This window comes from Panonychus citri, unplaced genomic scaffold (assembly GCF_014898815.1).
Source record: "Panonychus citri isolate SS breed McGregor unplaced genomic scaffold, ASM1489881v1 Contig00093, whole genome shotgun sequence".
Taxonomy (NCBI): Eukaryota; Metazoa; Arthropoda; class Arachnida; order Trombidiformes; family Tetranychidae; genus Panonychus; species Panonychus citri.
Genome location: NW_026515498.1, coordinates 15,885 through 38,966, shown reverse-complemented (window position 1 = coordinate 38,966; position 23,082 = coordinate 15,885). Strand labels below are relative to the sequence as shown.

General features: G+C 30.3%; 1 protein-coding gene across 1 annotated transcript; it reads left to right on the top strand.

Annotated features, from left to right (window-relative positions):
* Window positions 1-4,292: 4,292 nt before the first annotated feature.
* LOC128387780 (dopamine receptor 1-like) lies at window positions 4,293-22,949 on the top strand. Its single transcript, XM_053347043.1, has 2 exons — window positions 4,293-6,315; window positions 22,593-22,949. The coding sequence occupies exon 1, from the start codon at window positions 4,603-4,605 to the stop codon at window positions 6,067-6,069; it is 1,467 nt and encodes a 488-aa protein (XP_053203018.1). The 5' UTR covers window positions 4,293-4,602; the 3' UTR covers window positions 6,070-6,315; window positions 22,593-22,949.
* The last annotated feature ends 133 nt before the right edge of the window (window positions 22,950-23,082 follow it).

Genomic DNA, 23,082 nt, shown 5'->3' with positions numbered 1-23,082 from the left:
GCAATATAATATCATAATCTTTATCGTTATCATGTTAACCGTTATTTCAACTGATTCGTATCTTCAATTCAATTTGTAGTAAAATTTTCCAATGGAATCTCAATTGAAAGATTATCAAGCTGATAGAAAGTAAAAAAGTTCAATATCATTTCATCATCGGTGTTTAGTCAACACATTCATTGGAATCAGATTAAAGCTCAATTGATTGTTCATCAGAATAACTAGATTTTTCATCTCTCTCTCTCTCTCTCTCTCTCACTGAATAATCTTGAACATCTCTGTTGTTTTTTTCTTGCCTCTTATTGTTTTCCTACTTGTTTTGTTTTCTTATTACTATTCACCAGCATTTGAAAGTTTCCTTTTTGAATTATCATGAAAACAGTGAGGAAAAAAACAGACTTAGGAAAATGAGATAAAGTTGATTGAATGAAGGAGCGAGAGAGAAAAAAAATTCAGTGATTAATGGTTTGGGAATCATTCATTTAACTCCCCATTTGGTTGGTTGTTTTTTTTACCGTTATAATAAAAGATGGGGAAAGAATCACTTGATTGTTACTACTTAACTTATCCTTTAGCCAACGACAATCAATTAATTGGATTACATTTCAAGCCTGGTTAACAATATAAACTGCCAACTATAAACTCACTTAACCAAATAGACTTTACCTTGAATTAAATTGAATCCTTTTTTTTCACCCTGTTCATGATATCATGTTAAGCTACTTCATCTACAATTTAATATCTTCACCAGGCTTTTATTATCAGTTTAACAGATAATGTTGTTAAGATTATATTAGATAATAATTATATCACTTGGTGATCATTATCATGAATTATGATATTAATAATAGTAAAGCTAAAGTTATAAAGTGTGTGTATACACAGTTAATTGTGAATTTAATATAAAGTAAAATTTTCTTTCTATTGGAATGATTAATGTTAATTATTGGTCAGAAATTTTTCATCCCTTGATCTCTGGTGAATTTAATCGTGTTAATTATCATCATGATAGCAATTAACAAGCTCTTGCTATATTTTAATCACTCAATTTAAAGATAATATCAAAAGGCTGATAACCTTAAACTTGTTACAATCAAGTGGATAAAATGTAATCAAATTACATCAAGTTTAGAAAAAAAGTTCAAGTAAAATCTGTTCTTTTTTCAGAGAACTGAAAATTCAAGTTCAATTTTGCAGGAAGTTTTTCTTTCTCCCTCTCTCTTCCTATTCAATAATTTCATGGAAACTTTTTTGTTATTTTTTCTCTCTCTCTCTCCTGAACAAAAGATGAACCAAAATCAATATAAAAGACTTACAAATTTGAACGTTGTATCGATAATATCAAGTAAATTCTGGATGAGATATAATCATGATGATTATTATGATGACTATAACAATTACTATTTGTGTCTATCATGTTAGTTGACAATTGTTTCATCATTCAAGGTACAATGTTTGAGTTTGATTAACCCAAGACAGAAGCTCAATTCAATGAATATAACTTGAGGGCATCAACATTTTTCTTAACTAGATTTGTTATCATACCTTAACTTTATTATTATATTATAATAATAATCATTATAACGATTATCTTTTCAGTCTCTTCTTCATTTTATCTTTACCTTAAGATCATCATCATCATCATCATCATCATGATAATAACAATCAGCATACTCATTGTCATCTAATGACCATTCATCCACTAACTATTTTCATCTGGAATTCTGAATCTTCCAGAGTAAATGTAACTATTAATATTAATATAAAAAGTGAGCATAATTCATTTAAACAATTGGTTACATCGATAGATTTACTATTTATATTATATTTCTTCATTCTTATCACTAGTTTTTCCTTTTTCATGAGCATCTTATCAGGTAATACAATTCTAGTAACGCCTCAAGCTAATTAAATATAATCGACAAGTTCATGTGTATGTTTATTGAAGTTGTTAGTAAATAAAGAGGAGAGAGAGAATCAAATCCTCAAAAGAAACAAAAAATAAGGGTTGAAATTGTGATTCGTCAATGGAACTCACAGAAATTGTTCAATTGATCCATGAAATTCAATTCAGTTTTAGCAGAGTTTAAAACTGTTTTCATGATCCACGAACAAGATGAACTTTTCTGAACAACCAAGTCTCTTCAAATTTGCTAAACATTTAATTTCACAAAGATAAACCTTATATATTTACCATGTTTACCCACGAAAGGATAAGTAAAATTATTTTTACAGTCGATTCCCCCTAAGGGCTTATAACACTATCGAAAACAAAAGTAAATGTTAAAATCAATATTATCTAATATCAATCATTTCCTTGTGTTTCTCAGATCAGATCCATCACAATTATAACAATTATTAACAAATTTTGATATCATCTTAATATTAAGATGATAAACTAACTTTCAGGCGCGAGTTTTGAATTTTAACTTTTTATTTCAAAGAAAATGTTTTCTCCTCAAAAGTAATTCATTTTTCTTCATACTTAATCCTCTTTTTTTCTTGCTCTTTACCATCATTACATTTCATTATTCATCTCACTCTCTATCTTTTACATTCTCTGTATCATCAGCCTCTTCTGGTACCATCATGATGATCCTCATCATTATTTTACTCCTCACTCCTCTCTCTCTCTCTCTTTCTCTCTCTCTCTCATCCTACTGTCTTATTTTTATCTTTCAGTTGATAGATTTTATTGGAAATGAATCTGAGACTCACTATTAATCCGAAAGCAATGAAGCTCCACCAGAAACTATCAAAGACTTTAACATGAAAGTTATGAAGGAATGAAAAACAATCAAAGTTTTCACGTTCATCTCATGGTAACAAATTTACTCTCATCGATTTTAAATTCAAAGTTTTTCGCTGTTGTTATTTTTTTTTCTTCTCACATTATTTATTATCTTGTAGATTATTCTCTCTCACTTATATACACATATATTTCCCTCTAATCCAATGGAGTAAAAGGGTTGACAGAAAATAATCATATCATCTTGAGAAATGAGATAAAAGCATTTGCCGAAAATTGCAAATACGATTTTTATTTTACTTCTTCTATTCATTTGAACTGATCCAGAAGATTCTGTTCGATTATCGATATTATTATGGATTGAACAACAATTCCAAGATTCCTTTGAGATAATATATTTTACTCAATTCACTGGGCGTGCGACTCGTTATCATCTTTACCTAATTCTCGTCTTCCTTATCTTCTTTTTTTATATCATCTTCCTTTTTCATCTCAAGCATCCTCATCATTCCAATGCTATTTGTTTGTTTTCGCTTGCTTTGCTTTTCTTCATTCTCAGGAGACGTTTTGAATTCCTATCAAAAGTCATGGAGGAAAAGGGAAAAGGAACAGGAATGAGAGTAATGCTGACCTGGGATGGATTATATTTTCTCTTTTTTTCTCTCTTCTTCTCTTATCATCTAAACAGAATTATATCGAATTTTATCTTTTTTATTTCTTCTCTTTTTCTTCATCATCATTATCAGTAATCGAAAAGACAATAAGATGTTACACAATTTATTATCGATTCTATTCTCACAAGTTGTCAAATTGTTCTGTTGCTTTTGTTTGATTTTTTCTCTTATTTTTATTGGAATTCCTGATTCACTGATTGATTTCTTTCCCAATCATGGTTACATATTGGAGAAAATGATCCACAGAATTCAAACTTTTCTAATTGACGAATTAGTTGGTCAACATTTGGTGAATTTGTGATTTGAATTAATGATCAGCAGCTTATTGAGATTCAGAATTTTTCTCATTTGTCTAAAGTTTCACAAAGAATTAGGCTCCATCTTTTGGATAAAACTACAGTCATTTATTCGTTATGAACTAAAGATAATTTCATGATGTAGGAATATCGAACACAATTGGTACCTATTGAATTCTCTTCCCATTCTATTAGATTTATTAAAAAAAATGATCGGTAAAAACGCTAACGGTAAAAGTGATCTTCAAGTGTTGCGAACTTTTTTCGTTTTCTGAAATTAAAATGTTACGATTTTTCCAATTACCGAATTCATCTAATTGCAAATTCATTCTTATCATTGAGATCCTACAATTAGCGATGATTGAGCTTTAAATTGTTAGTCTAACTAAAGAAATTCGCTCTCATTAGATGGCGTTACTACTCTCGAAAACTTTTTGTCCAAAGTGATGATTGAATCGAAATGAGAAGAAAAAAAATCAATGGAAGAGTAAAGAAGATGAGTAAGAGAGAGAGAGAGAGAGAGAGAGAGAGAGAGAGAGAGAGAGACTGAGAGAGAAACTGAGAGAGCAACAGTTTACAAAAATGTAATTCGACTGTTCATCTGCTCCACGAACTGTCAAGTTATTAGTGGTAACAAGTTTCAAAGAACATTTCAAAATGATTCCATTCGCTTTATATTGTTCATCTTTTTGATTATTCTCATTTAATTATATTAATCTTTCTCAAACGGTTGGTAATTAATTCTGATTTTCGTTAGCATAATGTGATTGTGATTCGATTGGTGTAAAAATGTTAACTTCACGAAATAGATTCACTTTGATTTCAACTGAATTGTACATGTGATTTTTGTCAATCATCAATTATTTATATTTATTATCAAGTTATGAATAAAAGTTTCATCAATTGTACTTTGAATGATCCCGATAACAATGAAAGATTGACCTTTAATGATGATAACTCTCTTGGTCAGTTTTGTACAACTAATGGAGTTACAACGATGTTAACAAGATACGCCGTTAATTCAGCTTTAGTTGTGATCATTTTAGCTTCAATTTTGGGAAATCTTTTGGTTTGCATTGCGATTTATACTGATCGGCGACTTCGTAAGTTATCAAATCTATTTCTTGTCTCTCTTGCGTTAGCCGATCTTTTCGTTGGATCACTTGTGATGACCCTTGAGTTGACCGCAAATCTAATGGGATATTGGGTATTTGGTCAAAGAGCTTGTGAAGCTTGGATATCATTTGATATAATGTGTTGCACTTCATCAATTTTAAATCTTTGTGCAATTTCATTGGATCGATTTCTTCACATTAAAGATCCACTTCGATATAATCAATGGATGACCAAAAGGGTTGTCCTCGCTTCGGTAGCATTGATTTGGCTTTTATCGGGATTGATTTCATTTGTACCTGTAAGTTTGGGCTGGCATAAACCGTCCAACATTATTGATGACCTTAGCACTGACCAAATACTAACCTTAACTACCCCACCATCGTCATCATCTTTAGTTATAACAACAACACCATTAACAATTAATCTGTCCCAACCATTGGTACCAGATGAATATCAATGTGCTCTTGACCTTACACCTCTCTACGCTCTGGTCAGCTCAACGATTAGTTTTTATCTTCCTTGCCTAATCATGATCGCCTTGTACACTCGATTGTATCTTTACGCTCGTAAACATGTTCAACACATTCGCTCAATGGCCAAACCTCTTCACTTTGATCCTGATGATGGTTGTTCAGGTTCATCATCAGCACGATCATCATCTCATCATTCTCATCATTCAGTTATGGATCACAAGGCAGCAATAACTCTCGGTGTTATCATGGGAGTGTTTCTAATCTGTTGGGTTCCATTTTTTTGTATTAACATAATCGCCGCCTTTTGTAAAACATGTATACCTGAGTTAATTTTCAAAACCTCAACTTGGCTGGGTTGGCTTAATTCAGCTCTTAATCCAGTAATTTATAGTATATTTAACACTGAATTTCGAGAAGCATTTAGGAAAATTTTACTATCAGTTCGTGATAATGATTGGTGTCGTTCATTTGGTGAGAAAACAGATTCTTGGTCTAAAAGACCATCAAATGGCCATTCAACTGGACGATACCTTTCAACGAATCACCATAGGATGGATTCACCTGATTTACCTGTGACTGGTGCTTATGGTGTTAAAATGATGTCCGCTGGTCTACAAAGTTCATCTAAATGTGCAGCATTGCTCACATGTAAACCGGTAGAGGTCACATCAGGGGTAAAGGGTTACATGGACATAATACCGATAAAAGATAATATTGAAATTATCTGTGATACATCAACAGGCAAAATCAGTGCAATTTAACAAAAGTCCGTAAAGTGAAAAATTGAGTCCAAAATTACTTAACAATCAACGACTACTTAATACAAAATGTAACGGTAAACCATAGTCAACAGAAATGACCACTAATCTTAATGGTTACAAGCAAACAAACTGTGCCAAAAACATGATCACTCATCAGTTAATTGACCAACACTCGATAATATTATTGACCATCAGAATCACGTTCATGTTATCATGTTGTGTGTCTACAAATCATGAAAACCATTGGTAAGTTAATACTCATCTAGTTAATTTATTTCCTCTCTCTCTCTCTCTCTTGCTCTCTTCATGTTGATTAGTATCGTTGACATGGTTCAATCAGCAATTCATTGTTTACGATAAGTGTTGTTATTGTTTCTACTGTTACTCATCGTCCATGAATCTGATCCAGGGTTAGGTGAGCAAAAAATAATAAGTGGCGAAAGATATTGAAAGAGAAAGACTAATGTTATCATGTTTATTAGTATCATGAAAATAACAACAAGAAACCTGAAACTTATCAGGGTGATGCACATATTACAATGATGATGAATCGACAGAAACAAAAAACAAATCAAATCATTCATGAAATTAAAAATTTCATCAGATTTTATCACAATCTTTTCATTTACAGCCAATTCAAGGTTGAAACTTTTTCTTTTAAAAGTTTGTTAAGTTTTCTGTTGCTGATCATCAGTCGATATTGATGATAAATATCCCAACAAGAGCAACTTTTCAAATGGCAAAAGCATTAAAGCTTTAAATTGTTATTTAAGTAAAAAGAAAATGGATAATCTTGTCAAATGATTAAAACGATTATCGATTTATTTTTTTTATCGAGTTTAAGTTTTCAATCGCTAGCACTTGGAATCGTTTTATTCAATCAATATATCGTTACTTTGATCGTAATAAGTGAATTAAATGTGAACTTGGATCAGTTTTATTTCATTTGAATACTTTTTTCATCAAACAAGTTGATCGTATTCATAACTTGCGATTTTATCAACCGTCTCAATTGTCATGTTTATTATTATATTAAAAGTTTTCCATCATTAATAAGATAATCAATTTCTTATATCAAGATCATTAGAATCACTTTCTCTCACTATTGGGCAGTTGATATTTTTTCCCCGTCATACTGAAAACCGAAAGTTGATTAATTATTATTTAGTTAATCATCAAATTCACTGATTGATTGATTGGCTTAAATATCATAATCAATGTTGCTCAATAATCAAATTGAATCAAACAAACATAATATTTATCACTATTGATCAAGTTTAATAAAATTATAATCAAATTGACATTCAAGGTTATAACAGTTATATATTAAGATGTAACAATTAGATTGAATCATTAATCAACTACATGAAATATTCAATCAATATCAAAGATTTTTTTATCCATTTTTAATGATCACACATCATGAAAATCAACTAAAATTAAAGCAGAGAAATCAAATCAATCAAGATATTCACAAACTAAATTAACTCTTATCAGTGATAATCAGATATAAAATTAATCCCATACAATGATTACCTAACATTTAACCCATAAGCTTAATCCTCATCTCTTAATCAATAACCAATTTGCCAAAGTACTTGGCTAATCAAATTAAAGAATATGAATAAACAAAGTGAAATTTTGATTACAATAAACTCAATGAACGACGATAATTATATTAATCTAATCGTAAACATGTAAATTGATAGTGTGTCTCATAGTGATTTAGTTTAATAATAGAAATTGATTGTATTCCAATCAAGGTTAACGAATGATATTCAAAGATCAGTTGACAAGTTTAGTTTGTGGTAATAAGAAGAAGAGAAAATTTCTAAAAGCAAATTAGTTTCTAATCAATTCACAGATTAGCAGCAATTAATTAGATTTTCAATTAATCATTCATCTAATTGATATTACAAAATTGGAGATGGAAACTTTCAACTTGATATCTTGTTCTCATATTGATTTATAATATAAGGAAAGTATTAATAGATTAGCAACAATTGAAGGTGAATATGATAAATTTTCATTGAAAATTAGCTGATTAACAAGCATGACAATTAATAATTGAATACAACAATTAATTAATTTATTATTAGCATATTGACAACCTTGTTTACATCATCATTCTGTAAATGATTAATATTGTTGATTGAAAATTTCAATAAACATCATGATCAATATTGATTAACGTGGTTTTCTGTAAATACAATCAAACATTTGATTGCAATTTAAGGTAAATTGAGTTACCACAACAACAACAGATTAAACTAATAGATTAAATAATAATTACCTTCTTTTTTTCCCCATATTGACATAAATTGACCCAAATGGAAAGGATTTAATGTCCATTTTGCTTCATCATTGACAATTAATAAGTTTATTTTGGTCAAAGTGAGTTTTAGCATGGTAAAAGGTATTAACTGGACAGAGAAACAATCAACATGATGATTAAGGAAAAAAGATGAAAATTGTTTTTCTTTGCTTCCATTTAAGCCTTAAGCTAATCTACAAAATCGATTAACTTTCATTTCCATCCAATCTATTTAATCAACTATCATCTAGTTCATTTCAATTAACGATGGTTAATCATGATAAACAGGACAATGTTTTTATCGGTTAAAAGATCAATGTTAAATCAAGAAAATAAATTATCTTTCAATTACCTGAGACGCATTGATAAGGTAACAAAGTTACTTGTTCATTTCATTCCTTCAGAAATTCATTTCGATTCTCAGTTGTTAACCCAACTCTGAGTCTACCAATGAAATTAAATCAATTACCATCATGATATATGATCGATTCAACTTTCATTTTTAGCATGAAACTCTGAATTTAATGATCATCGTAACTTTTACTCGGTAACTTTATATTACATGGGAGTTTTTTTCGTTGTCCAGATTGACATTGGGATAGTCCATCAATTTGTCAATTGCAATCAACTGTTAACTTCTCATTCTCAATCAGCATCTCAATCTCATGAACTTATTTATTGCCTTCAAGTTGTAGGCTTAAGACAGTTCTGAAGATAATATTCAATGTATCTGAACTTTTACCATACTCTCTCTCTCTACTTTCATTAACAAATTTGCTATTCACCTAAACACCATGAGCATCAATTTTGATTGATTATTTCAATTGGAAGATGAAATTTAAACATTATTGTTTCAACAACTAAATCATCTGGTTGCCGTTGAAAACTTTGAGTTATCATGATCCTTATCACTTATATTCAGTGAGTTTATTCACATTATATTTTCCACCATGAAACTGAAAACAACTAAGGTCAATTGCTTCAAGTTTCTCTGTCTTTTATCATCATAATACATGTATAAGTTGTAACTTTGCTGCTCACTTTATGTCAGAATGAATTAAGATATATTCCATGTGAGAGTCAGGGGGAAAAGTCAATGATTCATGGTGAACATAACATCAATTTGAATGAATAATGATATTTTATTTTTCCTCAGTTATTGGAAATGATATGATAACCTTCAACTAGGCCAAGTCAATTCCGTTCGAATAGATTAGCGATTTGAGTGAGACTATACTAACATAAAATAGGCATTTGAACTAAACTCAATCAAATAGCGTCATCTTCACTTGATTACATTTCAATGATAATTTTTAATTAATAAAATTTCATTGTCAATTAATCATTTATTATTTAGCCGAATTATTACAACATGATATTTATTATTACATGAATGATAAATTATCAGGTATATAATTCATTTTGGTCAATCAATCAATATATCTGATTTTATTTTCATTTAGTTTGAACTTATGATCACTAATGATTTGTGCTAAAGATTATAAATGAAAATGAAAGGACAAAATTGATAAGATCATTAATTATTTTTATTCGCAAATCATCAACTTAACCAACTGAATTTCAATGTCTTCTTACTTATTAATACATGTTTCTTGTTAAAGACATAGGATTAGCGTAGGAAAAGATATACAGCCACGAAAAATGAGACGAGAACCAAAATTATATCAATTTCGCATAAAGAGGTAATCTAATCAAAGTTAACAGTGAAAATTGAATTAATTTAGATAAAGAGCTCTTTATCTGAATTATAATTAATAAATTCGAGCTTCATGACTTGAAGTTTACATAAAACGATTTCATGATAATGAACAATATCCAGTTAAGTCATGAAATTTGAAAGAACTGTTAAGTTACTTACTATGTTGTAAATCTTACAAGATGTTATTAGGTAAACAACTAAGTAATGGCCAAAATTTTTTCGAGCTTACATGTGGCTTGATTGTTAGAAAACTTTAGATTTTTGATTAATAAATTTAGTATAATTAGAGAGGTTAGATAATAAGCTTTAACATGATACATAAATGATCATTTTATGATGATTAGTTTAATTACAATTAAATTATATCTAAAGTGATAGAATTTTTGTTTTTCTTTTTTCGTTTTTCGAACAATTAAAACGATCAAGTTCAAATTTTATTTAAATTTATTAACCAAAAATCTAAAGTTTTCTAACAATCAAGCCAAATGTAAGGTCGAAAAAATTTTGGCCATTACTTAGTTGTTTACCTAATAGCTTGAAAAGCCAATCGACTGAAAAAAGCCTGTAGTTTTGAAGTTGTAAATTAGCTCTTACTAATCACTTACTAACTAGTATCACTTTTTTCATTGACAACCTCCTTCCATGATGAAACGAGATCTCGTTGATATTTATCGAAATTAACTGGCATTGTGATTGTAAAAGTCTATCAACAGAATTAGGAAAAAACAAAACAAATTGCCGATCAAGATGGACAAAGTGCTTCTGATGTAAGTGATGATGACCGGTAAAAGGAGATAATCAAGATGACATCTAAGTTCTGATTGAGGTTGAAAGTGAACAGGTGATGATTGGTTAAGTGTGATGGTCAATAACAATTGCATTAATTGTAAAGTAAATCAGATAATTAGAAAGAAGAAGAAGAAGATTAAAGGTAAATGGATGAACGTTGAACTTGCTTGCAAAAAGTGAACAAAATTTCAACACAGAGAATAACAAATAACAAACAGCATAACCTAAGAGAGGAAAAAGAAGATGATGAAAAGAAAGAGAATTAGAAAGAGATGAGGAAAAGAAAGAATTTATCATCCTGTTTGGCTCTTTCTTTTCTAATGGTAACTTTTGGGTTACTCTTTTTTGCGTTCAATTTTCTTTTCGAAAGAAATGGCAAATAGATTGGTAGACAGACACGAGGTAGTGTTCATTCAATTCTTGTTTTGAATCACCAACACGCTCTTGATGTTGGTTTGGTTTTTTTCATTTTCATCCGTCGAACAGTAAACAAGATTTACCTAATTCTTATTCCAATAATAGAGATAATATAATATTATAGAGATAATCAAGATGACATCTATGTTTTGACTGAGGTTGAAGGTGAACATGTGATAATTGGTTAAGTGTGATGGCCAATAACGATTGAGTAGTAATAATATGCCCCCTCTGGCACACCAATTTACTCTTTCTTTTTCTCTTTCTCTCTCACCAAGGACCGAAAATAAAAATACATATATTTAAATGATTAAATTCAATATAATTTAATTAAAATTTGATTAAATCATCAGTCATGATTTCATCGAAATCATGAACTGGTTTCACATCATTTTTAAAACAAAATCGACGAATTCATCAATTGGAAAAATTTCATCAATGGAAACCGAACATTCATCAAGTAATCGAACAAAATTATCATTGTATTCACGAATTTCTTCAGATTGGAGTACATTTAATTCCTCAATGATTTGTTGAATTTCCTTTGATGATTGTTCATCGATGAAAAATGGATTTTTAATATATCCTTCGGTCACATTAATTCGTTTTGCTGATGGAACATATTCCAGAGGAGTTAACACAAGACTTGGTTCTTTACACTTAAATTTTTCGAAAAGTTCTGTTTCTCTTTTTTGTTATATCATAAGATTTTTTCAATAACCGTTGTTTTTTACCCGATCGTTTAATCACTTAGGCATAGTGAAACTTTTTGAAGATGATTAAAACTTTTTAAACTTTAATTAATGATAATTGATTGACAGCTGACCAATTCTCGATTGATCATTGATCATTTTGTCCATTTTCTGACAATTTCTTAATTAATTTGTTAATTTGGTCAATGACGAACATAATTATCAATGTCTTAATCATCTTTATCACTATATAAGATATAAGTAAACAAGAGTTACCTAATTCTTATTCCTTTGAATTTTATCGTATAATTCGTAGAGCTCAAACCAATCTCCACATCGTAATCATTATTCGAACCATTTTTGATTAAATATAAAATAAACAAAAATAAACAAAAGAATGGTAGGCAAAAAACTTCATATCCATTGATAGAGCATGGTTTTTAGTATGGTCTAAACTATGTAAGTCCATTTTTGTTGATTTTTAAATTCCAAGGCGTGGAAGTAAAGGACTTCAGGACAAAAATTCACGAAAAACAAACTCGTGCCATAATATTTGTTTATGGATGGATGTAGTTTCAAATTTCAACTAGTGTACAGCTGCGTAAGTTTCAAGGAGTAAGTTAAATGGTGTTTCTGGAAAGGGCGTAAGCTGAACCAGTGCTGAAGATTTTTTGTTGATTTTTTAAAGTGAAGCGATGACATGTTTTGCTCTCTCATGTAGAAGTATTGTGAAGTTGTTTCGTCTGTTATCGCAACATTTTTTCGGGTCATTCTGGTATTGTAATTGTTCAATGAAGACTTCTGTTGGTAAAGTTTTGCTGATTTGTGAATTTATGAATAAGTAAACTAGTATGTAAAACAAACCGAGGAGACGATACACGTGATGAGCGGTTGAGAAATATTTAGTATAGCGATTTTCATCAATGTTTTTCCACTTAAATTTGAATTTTCTTCCGAATTTTGACACAGTTCAGAGACTGAAGACATCGGTCGAAGAATTAGTTGAACATAATTCACTGTTGATGAATTTGGTAAGCCATCATTTTCACAATATGCATCTATGATGATGTAGTAGTTTACCTATTTTGTTGAATTGTCTCCTCATTGTGTAAACAATAAAAATTAACATATTCTCACATCGGCTTACTCTTATCATTTTGGTTGACCGTCTTCTTATTGTCTTCGACCGGTCTTGTCAAACTGAAATCACTGTAATAACAATTTGATTGGTTAGGCTCGTATTGAATCGAGATTAAAAGCTAAGAGCAATTGATCCTGACATCAAGCTGATTCCGAGTTTGAAGCATTTAGTTCATCGTGTTGTTTCACCAAGCCTGATTAGTTGATTCCGGAATCACTGGGCCCGACTTTAATTTTTTTAAAGTTTAACTCAAATTAGGGGCAATTCGCTCTCGTAAATTGCGACATTGTCCCTCGGTTGGTGTTTGTTTACATTTTTACTTTACCGTTTATTATTGTTGTTAATATTAACAATTTCATTGAAAATCGGGTGTTTTTTAGTTTTTAGCGTTTTTTTTGTTTTTCTCTTTCTCTCTCTGTAAGCATCAACCATATATGATCTGTTTGTGTCAATATGGCTACTCAGAAATATATAAAAGAGTAAGATTAATCTTTTTTGTCCTTTTTCACCATTTTAACCTTTTTTTCATTTTTTTTTATTTTGCTACCGTAATTTTCTGCATAAATTTCATCAACAATAGATTTTGCTATGGTATAGGTTGCAAATTCCTAGATGTGACTAGATGAAATGAAGCTTAGCATAAACGAACCGGATTATTGGATATCGATTTGGGAAATCAATGGCAAAAGTAAGTTTTATTCGCTAGCCCAATGTTAATATTTACTAATTCATTTTACTTTTGCCATTTTGGGTTTGAGCTTTCAAAAAAACTGAGTCAAAGGGATCCCAATATTTGCCAAGGACGCTGGTGTCAGTGTCAACGTCAGTTGCCTGACGTCAGCGTCAACAATGTAACCAGCGTCGGTCCTATTAATTGGATAGACAACACAAATTGATAAATAAAGAGTTTTTATTCACCTAAAAAAAATATTTGCCAAGATCAAAATCAATCGAAATGTTGTCGCGTGCATTGTAAATCTGGAACCCATTATAATTTCAGAAATGATAATGATGCTGGAAATGTGGTCGCGTTCACATACAGAACAAGCCCAAAAATGCTTGTAAGCATTTTGCTAGCGTATTTAAGCTTTTTTGTTAAGTTTTGTGATATTGTAAGCAATGTTTGTGTTTTTGTTTTATCTTCAGGATTACATTGGGAATGTGTATGGAGAAACAACACGCATTGGTATTCGGATATTTTCTGGCACTTGCGCACACTCTTTCCTCTTCTTGCTCAACATGTCATTAAAACTTTAGTAAGGATATTCGCTAACGAAAGATATAATATATTAATATTATAACTTGACCAATCTCTCTGCTCGTTCAACAGAAACCATACAGGATCCGAGCAGATCAAGTTTCATTTCACTACAATCGTAGAGATCCCTAATGATCCATCGGTAACACTTCTCTCTTTGGCCATTGGAAATAAATGCTATGGCTACATAAGAATTGATGAAAATTCTAGTTTGCAGGTTGATTTTGACTTTCTTTTGATTCTAAAATCAATTAAGTTTAATCTCGGTTGGTGAAACAGCAATTTAAGCTGAGATCAATTGATCAGTGAAACATGTTTTTTAATTCTAGAATCAAATTGATCCGAGTTTAACTTTGATCCGAGATCTAGATTTGATCTCGGTTGGTGAATACCTATCTTAGTCAAAATTAACTAATCTAGCTTAAACTGGGGTCGTAGAATCGAAGTCAGGATAATAATGAATCATTTAGGTACATATTCATTAACCGTAATTAAAAGCAGTGATCAACTAATCCTGAGATCAGACCGATTCCGAGTTTAGACTAAAAATTCGTTCCACCAAGCTCGATTAGTTGATGCCCGATCTTTTGATTTTCTGATTCAAATCAATTAAATATTAATTTTATTAGGAAATTGTCCTAAATAGGCGTGTTTTGTCTTTTGCCCTATTTTTCATTTTACACCTAATTTTTAATTAATTTTTTTAACCTGCCCATCATCAATTATAACAACGGTCAAAACAATGAAAACATATTTTCTTAAGACAAATGCGGTAAATTTGAAAAGGTAAATTAATAAATTATTTATGGAGAGATTTGAAATTAAGATTGATTCCCAAACAATTAACAAGTTATATGATTACACTGATCAAGTTTTCTTAGTATCTTTGTTTAATATTTTTTTAAGAAAAAAATTTTTTTACGCTAGCGAAAATTATAAAAAATGATTGGACATAACGATATTAATCAATTTATGTAAAAAAAATTAAAAAATGAATAAATAAGTACAAATGGAAAAATGAGAAAAAATCATAATCAAAAGTTAATCGTGATCCTTATCAAGATGTAATTTTGATCAAGACTTCCGATATCAATTGAAGATGATTTTGGTGAAACAAGATTTTTTAATCCTCTAATTAAATTGACCTAAACTTAAATCTGATTCGAGGTCAAGACTTGATCATAGTTGGTGAAACATAAAAGCTGATTTAAACCTAGACTCAAATTTAATACGGTTGGTGAATACGGGCCTTAACTGTAACAATATACTGAAAGGCCTTTTAAGACGATTCTGATTTACTTGTTTGTTTATTATATTGGTTGTTAATGTGTACAATCGACTTTCCTTTTGTATTAATTTTTATCAAAATCTCTAATTCCATTTTTGACATCGGCTATTTAGTAGGACTTAATTTCAAGACAATCAAAAAGTCCAAATTTCCCATGGAAGACATCAGAATTCGCACCCACATTAGATTATGTCTGAACGAAAAGTCGAAAGCTAATTAGCTCGATTTGTTTACCAAAAGTGCACTTTTTAATAACCGAAAAAAATTTCATATCGAAATGTACCTCTTTTCCGACTTTTGGAGGCCACTGCTCATCATGTGCTCCACAGAAAAGTTTCGACCAAAAACGTAGCTAAGCTTTCACATTTTGTCTGTAGAGCCGTAAAGAAAAAATCGAACCTGAAAAATGGCCTACAAGTAAGAAGGAGTTAAAAGTAGGGATATTTGGTTGTTACGCCCTGTAGAATTAACAATTAATCACTTATATTTCTATAAAACGATGGCATGTGTTTTAAAATAACTCTCGATCCCTTTTCAAAAATTTCATCCACACTGCATATCATTTAACATTCAAACTAGAGGGAGACACTTAGGACATCACCAATACTCTTTAGTATGAATAGAGATAAGATTGTGAAGGCATGACAGACCTTATTAGTTTCTCTCCGACATTTTTTTTTTTTATGAATAAAAGTGCTCAAAAAAGTAAACAACCCCATCTCTCTTTTACTCTTTTTGCATCTTACAATGTATTGTGAGGTATTGAATTTAGTCTTAGATTATTCCGAGTCTTCTTGTCGTGTAAAGAAATCCAATAGAATATCTCGACTTGTAGAAGGAGTATCGATATGAACAAGTTGATCCTCCGCGTTTTCCAATCGTTCAGAAGTTGTGATGTACAAGGTGATAAGATTGTTAAATGAGATATTGGTAGCTAAAAGGTTCTTCATCAGCTCTATTTGTTCATTGCTAAATCTCATCATTTATTTCTAAAGGTGGTATCTCTTCTGATAATAAAAGTTCGAGGAACCAATCCTCTGGACCAGTTATAGAAAGATGATGTATGATTAATATTTCTATGAGTTCTTTAATAAGTTCTTCTATCTGATTTAAGACCAACTCTAAGCTTTCCAATTGTTGATTTATAGTCATACAATTACCTACATCCCCTTGTGACCTGAGTTACCAACGAGATATGAACTTAAGTATACGAGTCGAGTTTGGACTGAATCGAGTTAAACCCTATGGTGATTTAGTCTTACGCTAAATGTTATAATTATGAATACGTGAGATTATGTTTAATGGTTAAGTATATTTGTGAATAAAAGGAAAGCTTCATAAAGATAAACGTTTGGTACATGGAAAGTGAGATGGAAGGGAAAAACAAACGAGATCGGTACATGTACCTAAAACTTACCCTCGAGACAAATTGATGCTGACTGGGAGGAGGTCAATACTTTGAGCAGCCGATGGTAGTGATGAAGATAAAGGATGGAGATAGACGAGGATGGAGATGAAAGAAATCACAAGGATGAAGATAAGGTAAAGGAGATGAAGAGGTAAAGGAAACACAAGGATGGAGACAAAGGTAAACACGAGGATGGAGATAAGGTAAAGGAGAAGGTGATGAAGGTAAACACGAGGATGGAGATAAGGTAAAGGAAAAGGTGATGAGGAAAAACGGAAACACAAAGATGGAGACGAAACAATCTAAACTAGATTGTATGGTGCTGATGATGATGATGAAATATCAAACAAACAAACAAACACACTTAGGTTAGCTTGATGATTTGGTCGATGAGAGAGAGAGAGGAAAACAAAATATATGATGACGATGATGTTGAGATGACGGAGGTCAATTCAAAACTGTGGACTCTCTCCCTTGTCCCTTTCTCTCTTCCTTATATACCCCTTCTCGGGTTATGTCGAAAGAGAAAAGAAAAAGAAAAAGAAAGAGCTTGATGGGTCAAGAGAGAGAGAGAGAAAGAAAGAGTCTCTCTCTTTCAACCCTTTGTTAATTTTATTTTCGTTTAAGTTTTTCCTGCTCTACCCAAGGAAAGGGTTCACCTTTTACCCTTAGCCTTGGTAGAGCCTTTTTCAACAAACCCAATCAACCACAATTAATTTGTTTCCGAACAAAAATGAAAAGAAAAAGAATAGAAAAAGAAAATGAAGAGAAAAAGGTTTCGGGTTTCTTTTCCTAAGTTGGGAAGAGGAGGAAGGAAAGGATTAAGCAAAGTTTGGGGTTAATGGGAACTTAATCCTTTTCCTCCTCTTCTCTCATCATCTGCCACCTCCAACCCATCTTGTTCTTGGAGGCCAAAATTTTACCCTCACAGTATAATGTAAAGTCAACTTTTAGAAAGAGAAACCAAAGGATAAGATTTCTCTTCCTCTTTTATTTTCTCTTTCTCTTCTAATTAATTTTTCTCTCTTCATGATCCTGCTAAAAATTAAATAATTGAAAATAATAATTGGTTAAAGGTCATCAAGAAGACGTAATAAATTAGGATAAATAAGAATAAATTAAGCATAACACTTACCCTTAAACCTTTGATCTATTAGACTGGCGCTATAGATCTTCAAACTCTAAACTTACCTTTTCCCTTGTTGATCCTCCATATGCTTTTAAGCTCTAGTCATTACCTTTGGCGCTTTAATGCTAGTCGCTTTAATTTGTTAATGAAGCCCAGACAAAATCAACCAAACGGTCACTTCAAATTGACCAATAAGATGGATGATGAACCAGAGTTATTAGTTGAGCCAGATGATGAATCTGATGAAGCACCAGCAGATGATGATCCTTATCCAGTTACAATAATAATTTTTACCTTTTCATTTTAAACGGCTTTCTTAATATTTAACCCCATTTCTTTGTTAATAAATCAATCCAGTTGATGATGTAATGTTTAACTTGATTTTACTCTTTATTTCTTAGAGTTTATTTTAAATCAATCATTTATCAAGTTTCGGTTGATCAATTGATCGACAGTTGATTTAATTTTGATTGTAATTAAGTTGGTGAAATCAAAAAAAGAGAATTGTAACGTTTGTCACAGTTTTGTGCACAAAGCTTCAAAATTGACTCAAATGAAAGGCAGAAGAACAACAACAAGGGAACAAATAATAAAATGAATAATAATGATAATAAGTCGAAGCTCAATTGTGTTGATCTAACTGACAATCTATCACCGTATTGAACTCGAAGACCCATCAGTCGATCCCAGCCCGATTTTATCTTTGGCGTGCCATCGAGTCGCAATCAACAATTGAAATGAAATGAAAGCCAACGGTTTTTATAGAGATTTTTTGACTGATAAAAGTTCTAGTTCCTCCCCAGCCCGTAACTTTCTCATTATATAAAAAACTATCAAAATGGTTAAGTGATGGATTGTCATAAATCTTATAAAAAGTTCATATTTTTCTGAGCTCTTTCAAATATTGTTACAAGAATAAAATGAATTTAAAAATAATGATGACATTCATTCATGTCAACAAAAGAACCTGATTCACCTGAAACTGAGTAAACTTGGTATTATGGTCAGTTTGTCAAACAAAAATGTCATAACAATTACAGTCATGTCGATATCCATGTACTGAGATAGCTTCAAACGAAAAAATCCTCACAAATCTATAGCTTCTGTCTTATAAAGTCTGTATAATATGTAAATTTATGTCATTATTGTAATGTTGAAATTGTTGAAATATGCTATCTTAAGGAATAGATAATAGCATCATGGATTATCATGATAACTCTGAACTGATATTAATAATTCCAATATCACTCAATTTACTAGAGTTTAACCAGGATTGTGTTCAACTGAATTCATGAATTGGTATTGTAACTGTTTTTGTCGTACATGAAAGTTATTTTCTTTGTTCACTGATTCTTGAATAGCTGATGAGATTCATGATAAAAATAATTGCATCAATGTAACAATAAATTGTTACCATGTATTTATTTTCCCATAAAATTGTGATCAATCATTGAACCGATATTAATAGTTGAGCTTTAATTAGTTACCAGACGATTGCTTGTTTCGTCAATTCATTGCAATTCAATTAAATCTCCAAGATAATTTAGTTTATTTAACAGCCAAAAATTAACCAACGAATCAACAATTTCGAGTCACGTTCATCGTCGTAAATCTTGAAATATCATGAGGGTTAAAAAGTGATTTATCAATATCCAGGTATTTTTATCCATTCAACTGAATCAAAATCAAATCAAAATTTGTCAAGAATCAATAATAGTTAAAATTGGTTTACCTTTGAATTGAAACTGAATCAAGGTATTAGACGATGATAGGTTTCAACTTTGTCATGAAAACGGAAATCTTTTTTCACTGAGTTGAGATAGGAAACTTTAAGAATCCATTGGAAAAAATTTCACAATACTTTTTTCACACTTACAGGATAACCCTTTCAACTGTTTAATATGATTACCTGATAATCAAAACTTTAGTTTAGCTCATAATGCAAATAGTAATCAAATAATCAATTGTATTGGTGATAAAAAAAGATCATGATTCAATTGAGATAAATTCATATAAATTCAATTCTAATCGATTATTCTGATTTACAACCATTAAATCATGAATATTTTTTCATTATCATATTATGTACATAATATTTTAACAATTGGAAATGCATTCAGATAAAAACATTGATTGATTTACACGACTAACATTTTCTTTATTTGATTTTTCTCATCCGAATCGTCAATTGTTATAATATAATCTGAATATACATAAAAGCATTTTAAACAATTCCTCTGATAGCAATCATGTCAATTATCATGTTAATTCATTCAATGAACATCTATATCAATTTCTAATCAATGATATCCAAGTGGTTTCCAATAAAAATCTTGGTAAATTCTGTGAAACAAAAGTAATAATAACTGTGAATATAACATGAGATATGAACTGAAGATTCTGTCAAGTACCAATACTCATTGACTGTTTAACATGAAGAGTTTATTATTAGTAATAAGAAAATTTTTCTATTAAAATGTTCAATCCTCATAAGTATTAATATAATTGGCTTATTATGATATTTGAATTTCAGTTCCATTCCTAAACATTATAAGCAAAAGAAAATCATATTTTCATTTTGATCATCCATATCATGTTTATGAATCTGCATGGAGTTTTGTTAAAATATTGAGACTCAATTTTTAAAATTCGTACAATAAAATTATCATTGTATCTTTTCAATAATAACTCCCATTGAGAATACTCAGTAAGCTCAAAGTTCTGTCCAATTAAGCCAGAATTTTGATCTGACATTTTTGTTGATATCTTAATAAGTTTCAATATAAGAATCTAAGTAATTTAGTATTGAACAAAGAGGTAAAAAAGTTGATCTCTCATCTGCTCATGACTTTGAGATAGTTAGTTATTGTTTAAAGATTAAATTTGTCAACCCCTTGATTTCATTCTCATCCTGATTATCATTTCAATTTCAATTTCATCAGAATTAAATGCCTAAAGGGTCAACCACCATTCTTAGGATGCTCAAGATTAAACAACCCGCAGTCTTATGAGGATTACCTTGATTCCTCTTTTCTTTATATCCTTGTCATCCTCATCATCTTTATACTCCTCATCTTTATCATTCTCATCATGAGAAATAAAGACAGAACTCATCATCTTTTCATCTCCTTTTTTTATATTCTCTATTTTTCTTTTAAGTATTTCACTTTATTTCTATTTGGAAACAAAAAAAAAGTTTCAATAATCTTTTGTTTACTTTTTTACTCAGTCATTTGAAAGAAAAGCCTTTTTCATGATCATCTCTTTTGTTTCATCTCATGATTGTCACTTTTCCTGGTTCCAAATCATTGGACTTTCACTTGATGTAATAACGATACAATAATAATATAAAAAAAAGTAGAGCCAACAAAAAGATCATATTATCTTAGATAATGTATTCCTTATTCTCAGTTCCGGAGTATTACCTTTTCTTTATCGTCGATAATATCATTGGATAATATCAACAGAATATCATCACAATTTCACTCAATTCCTTTATCTATTTAATATCATTCAGCACTTTTTTTTGTAACTCATTCTCATATTTAGCCTTCGATAATTACCCTGGAGGTGTATCAATGTCACCATAGTTGAATCACTAGTTTATCTTACCAATAATCAACCATAATAGTAACTTTTTCACATTCACATCTTATTTGAATAGAGTCTTTTTTTCCTGGTGAACTTTTCTGAATAAACTTGAGTCTACATGAAAAACATTTTGTGAATAATTGTATAGCTATTGAAGTAAAATGCTAAAGTTAATTAATTATCATCACAAAGTAACGAAAATTTTCTGATTATTTCCGTTTTCAGGAAGTTGAAACTTTTCATTAGAACTTCGAACTCGATTCAGGATAATTATAATATCCAAATACCTTTGCAAGTTCAATTCGATATTTCCTGATAATCGTATATTGAAATTCAGCCCATTCCCTGATTTCTATTAAACGTTTATACAACTCAGAGAGTCTGAGTAATGAATATTTAAGATAATTTTAAATTCAAGTTCATTGACATAATATTTTACTAAATTATATTCCATGATTAATGATTAGCGTTTCAATCTGAATAGTTATTCCCGATTCTTCAGAATAATCGACTTGATGATAACTTTTACTTTCGAAACTTTTATCGATCATGTAAAAGTTATGTTCTATTAGAACTTTTATCGAGTTTCAAGTTTCTCATTATTCTTTCACTGATAATTGAATATTTATGCACAAAGATTTCCTCTATTTCTTAGTTAATCTAATTAACGATCTATTTTTTTTTTGATAAACAAATAATTGTGAAATTAAATTGATCATTAATTCACTGAATTAATTTATTCTCTGTATATATTTTTTTCTATCTTATCTTTCCAGAAGTTTACCATGTTAAATATATATAAGATCTCATAATCGTTTCTTGAAAAGTTCCAAATAATTTGAGATGAAGACGATAACCAATCGATAATCAATCGAACTCAATATGAATCCAAGATACGAACGGGATATCGATTCGATTCAATTAAGCTAATGGATCATCTCTTAATAACGAAAATAATATTCCTAGAATATCAAAACCGGAGGGAACATGGGACTCGCTGAAACCAACGAATTAATTTGAACTCGGCGATCAATTCAAACTGTAAATTATGTACAAAATAATATCGAAGACAAATATTGTAAATAATAAAAAGATTAACTTTCAATATTTAATACCATTTATTTACAAGTTAATTACTTATCTCCATTGATTGAATCATGATATCCTCATGAAAGGTTATCTATATATAAGATTTGGAAACTTTAAGATAGACAAGTTGATGAAAATAGTCAACTATTGGCCCAATAGTCTTTATCTTGATTACAT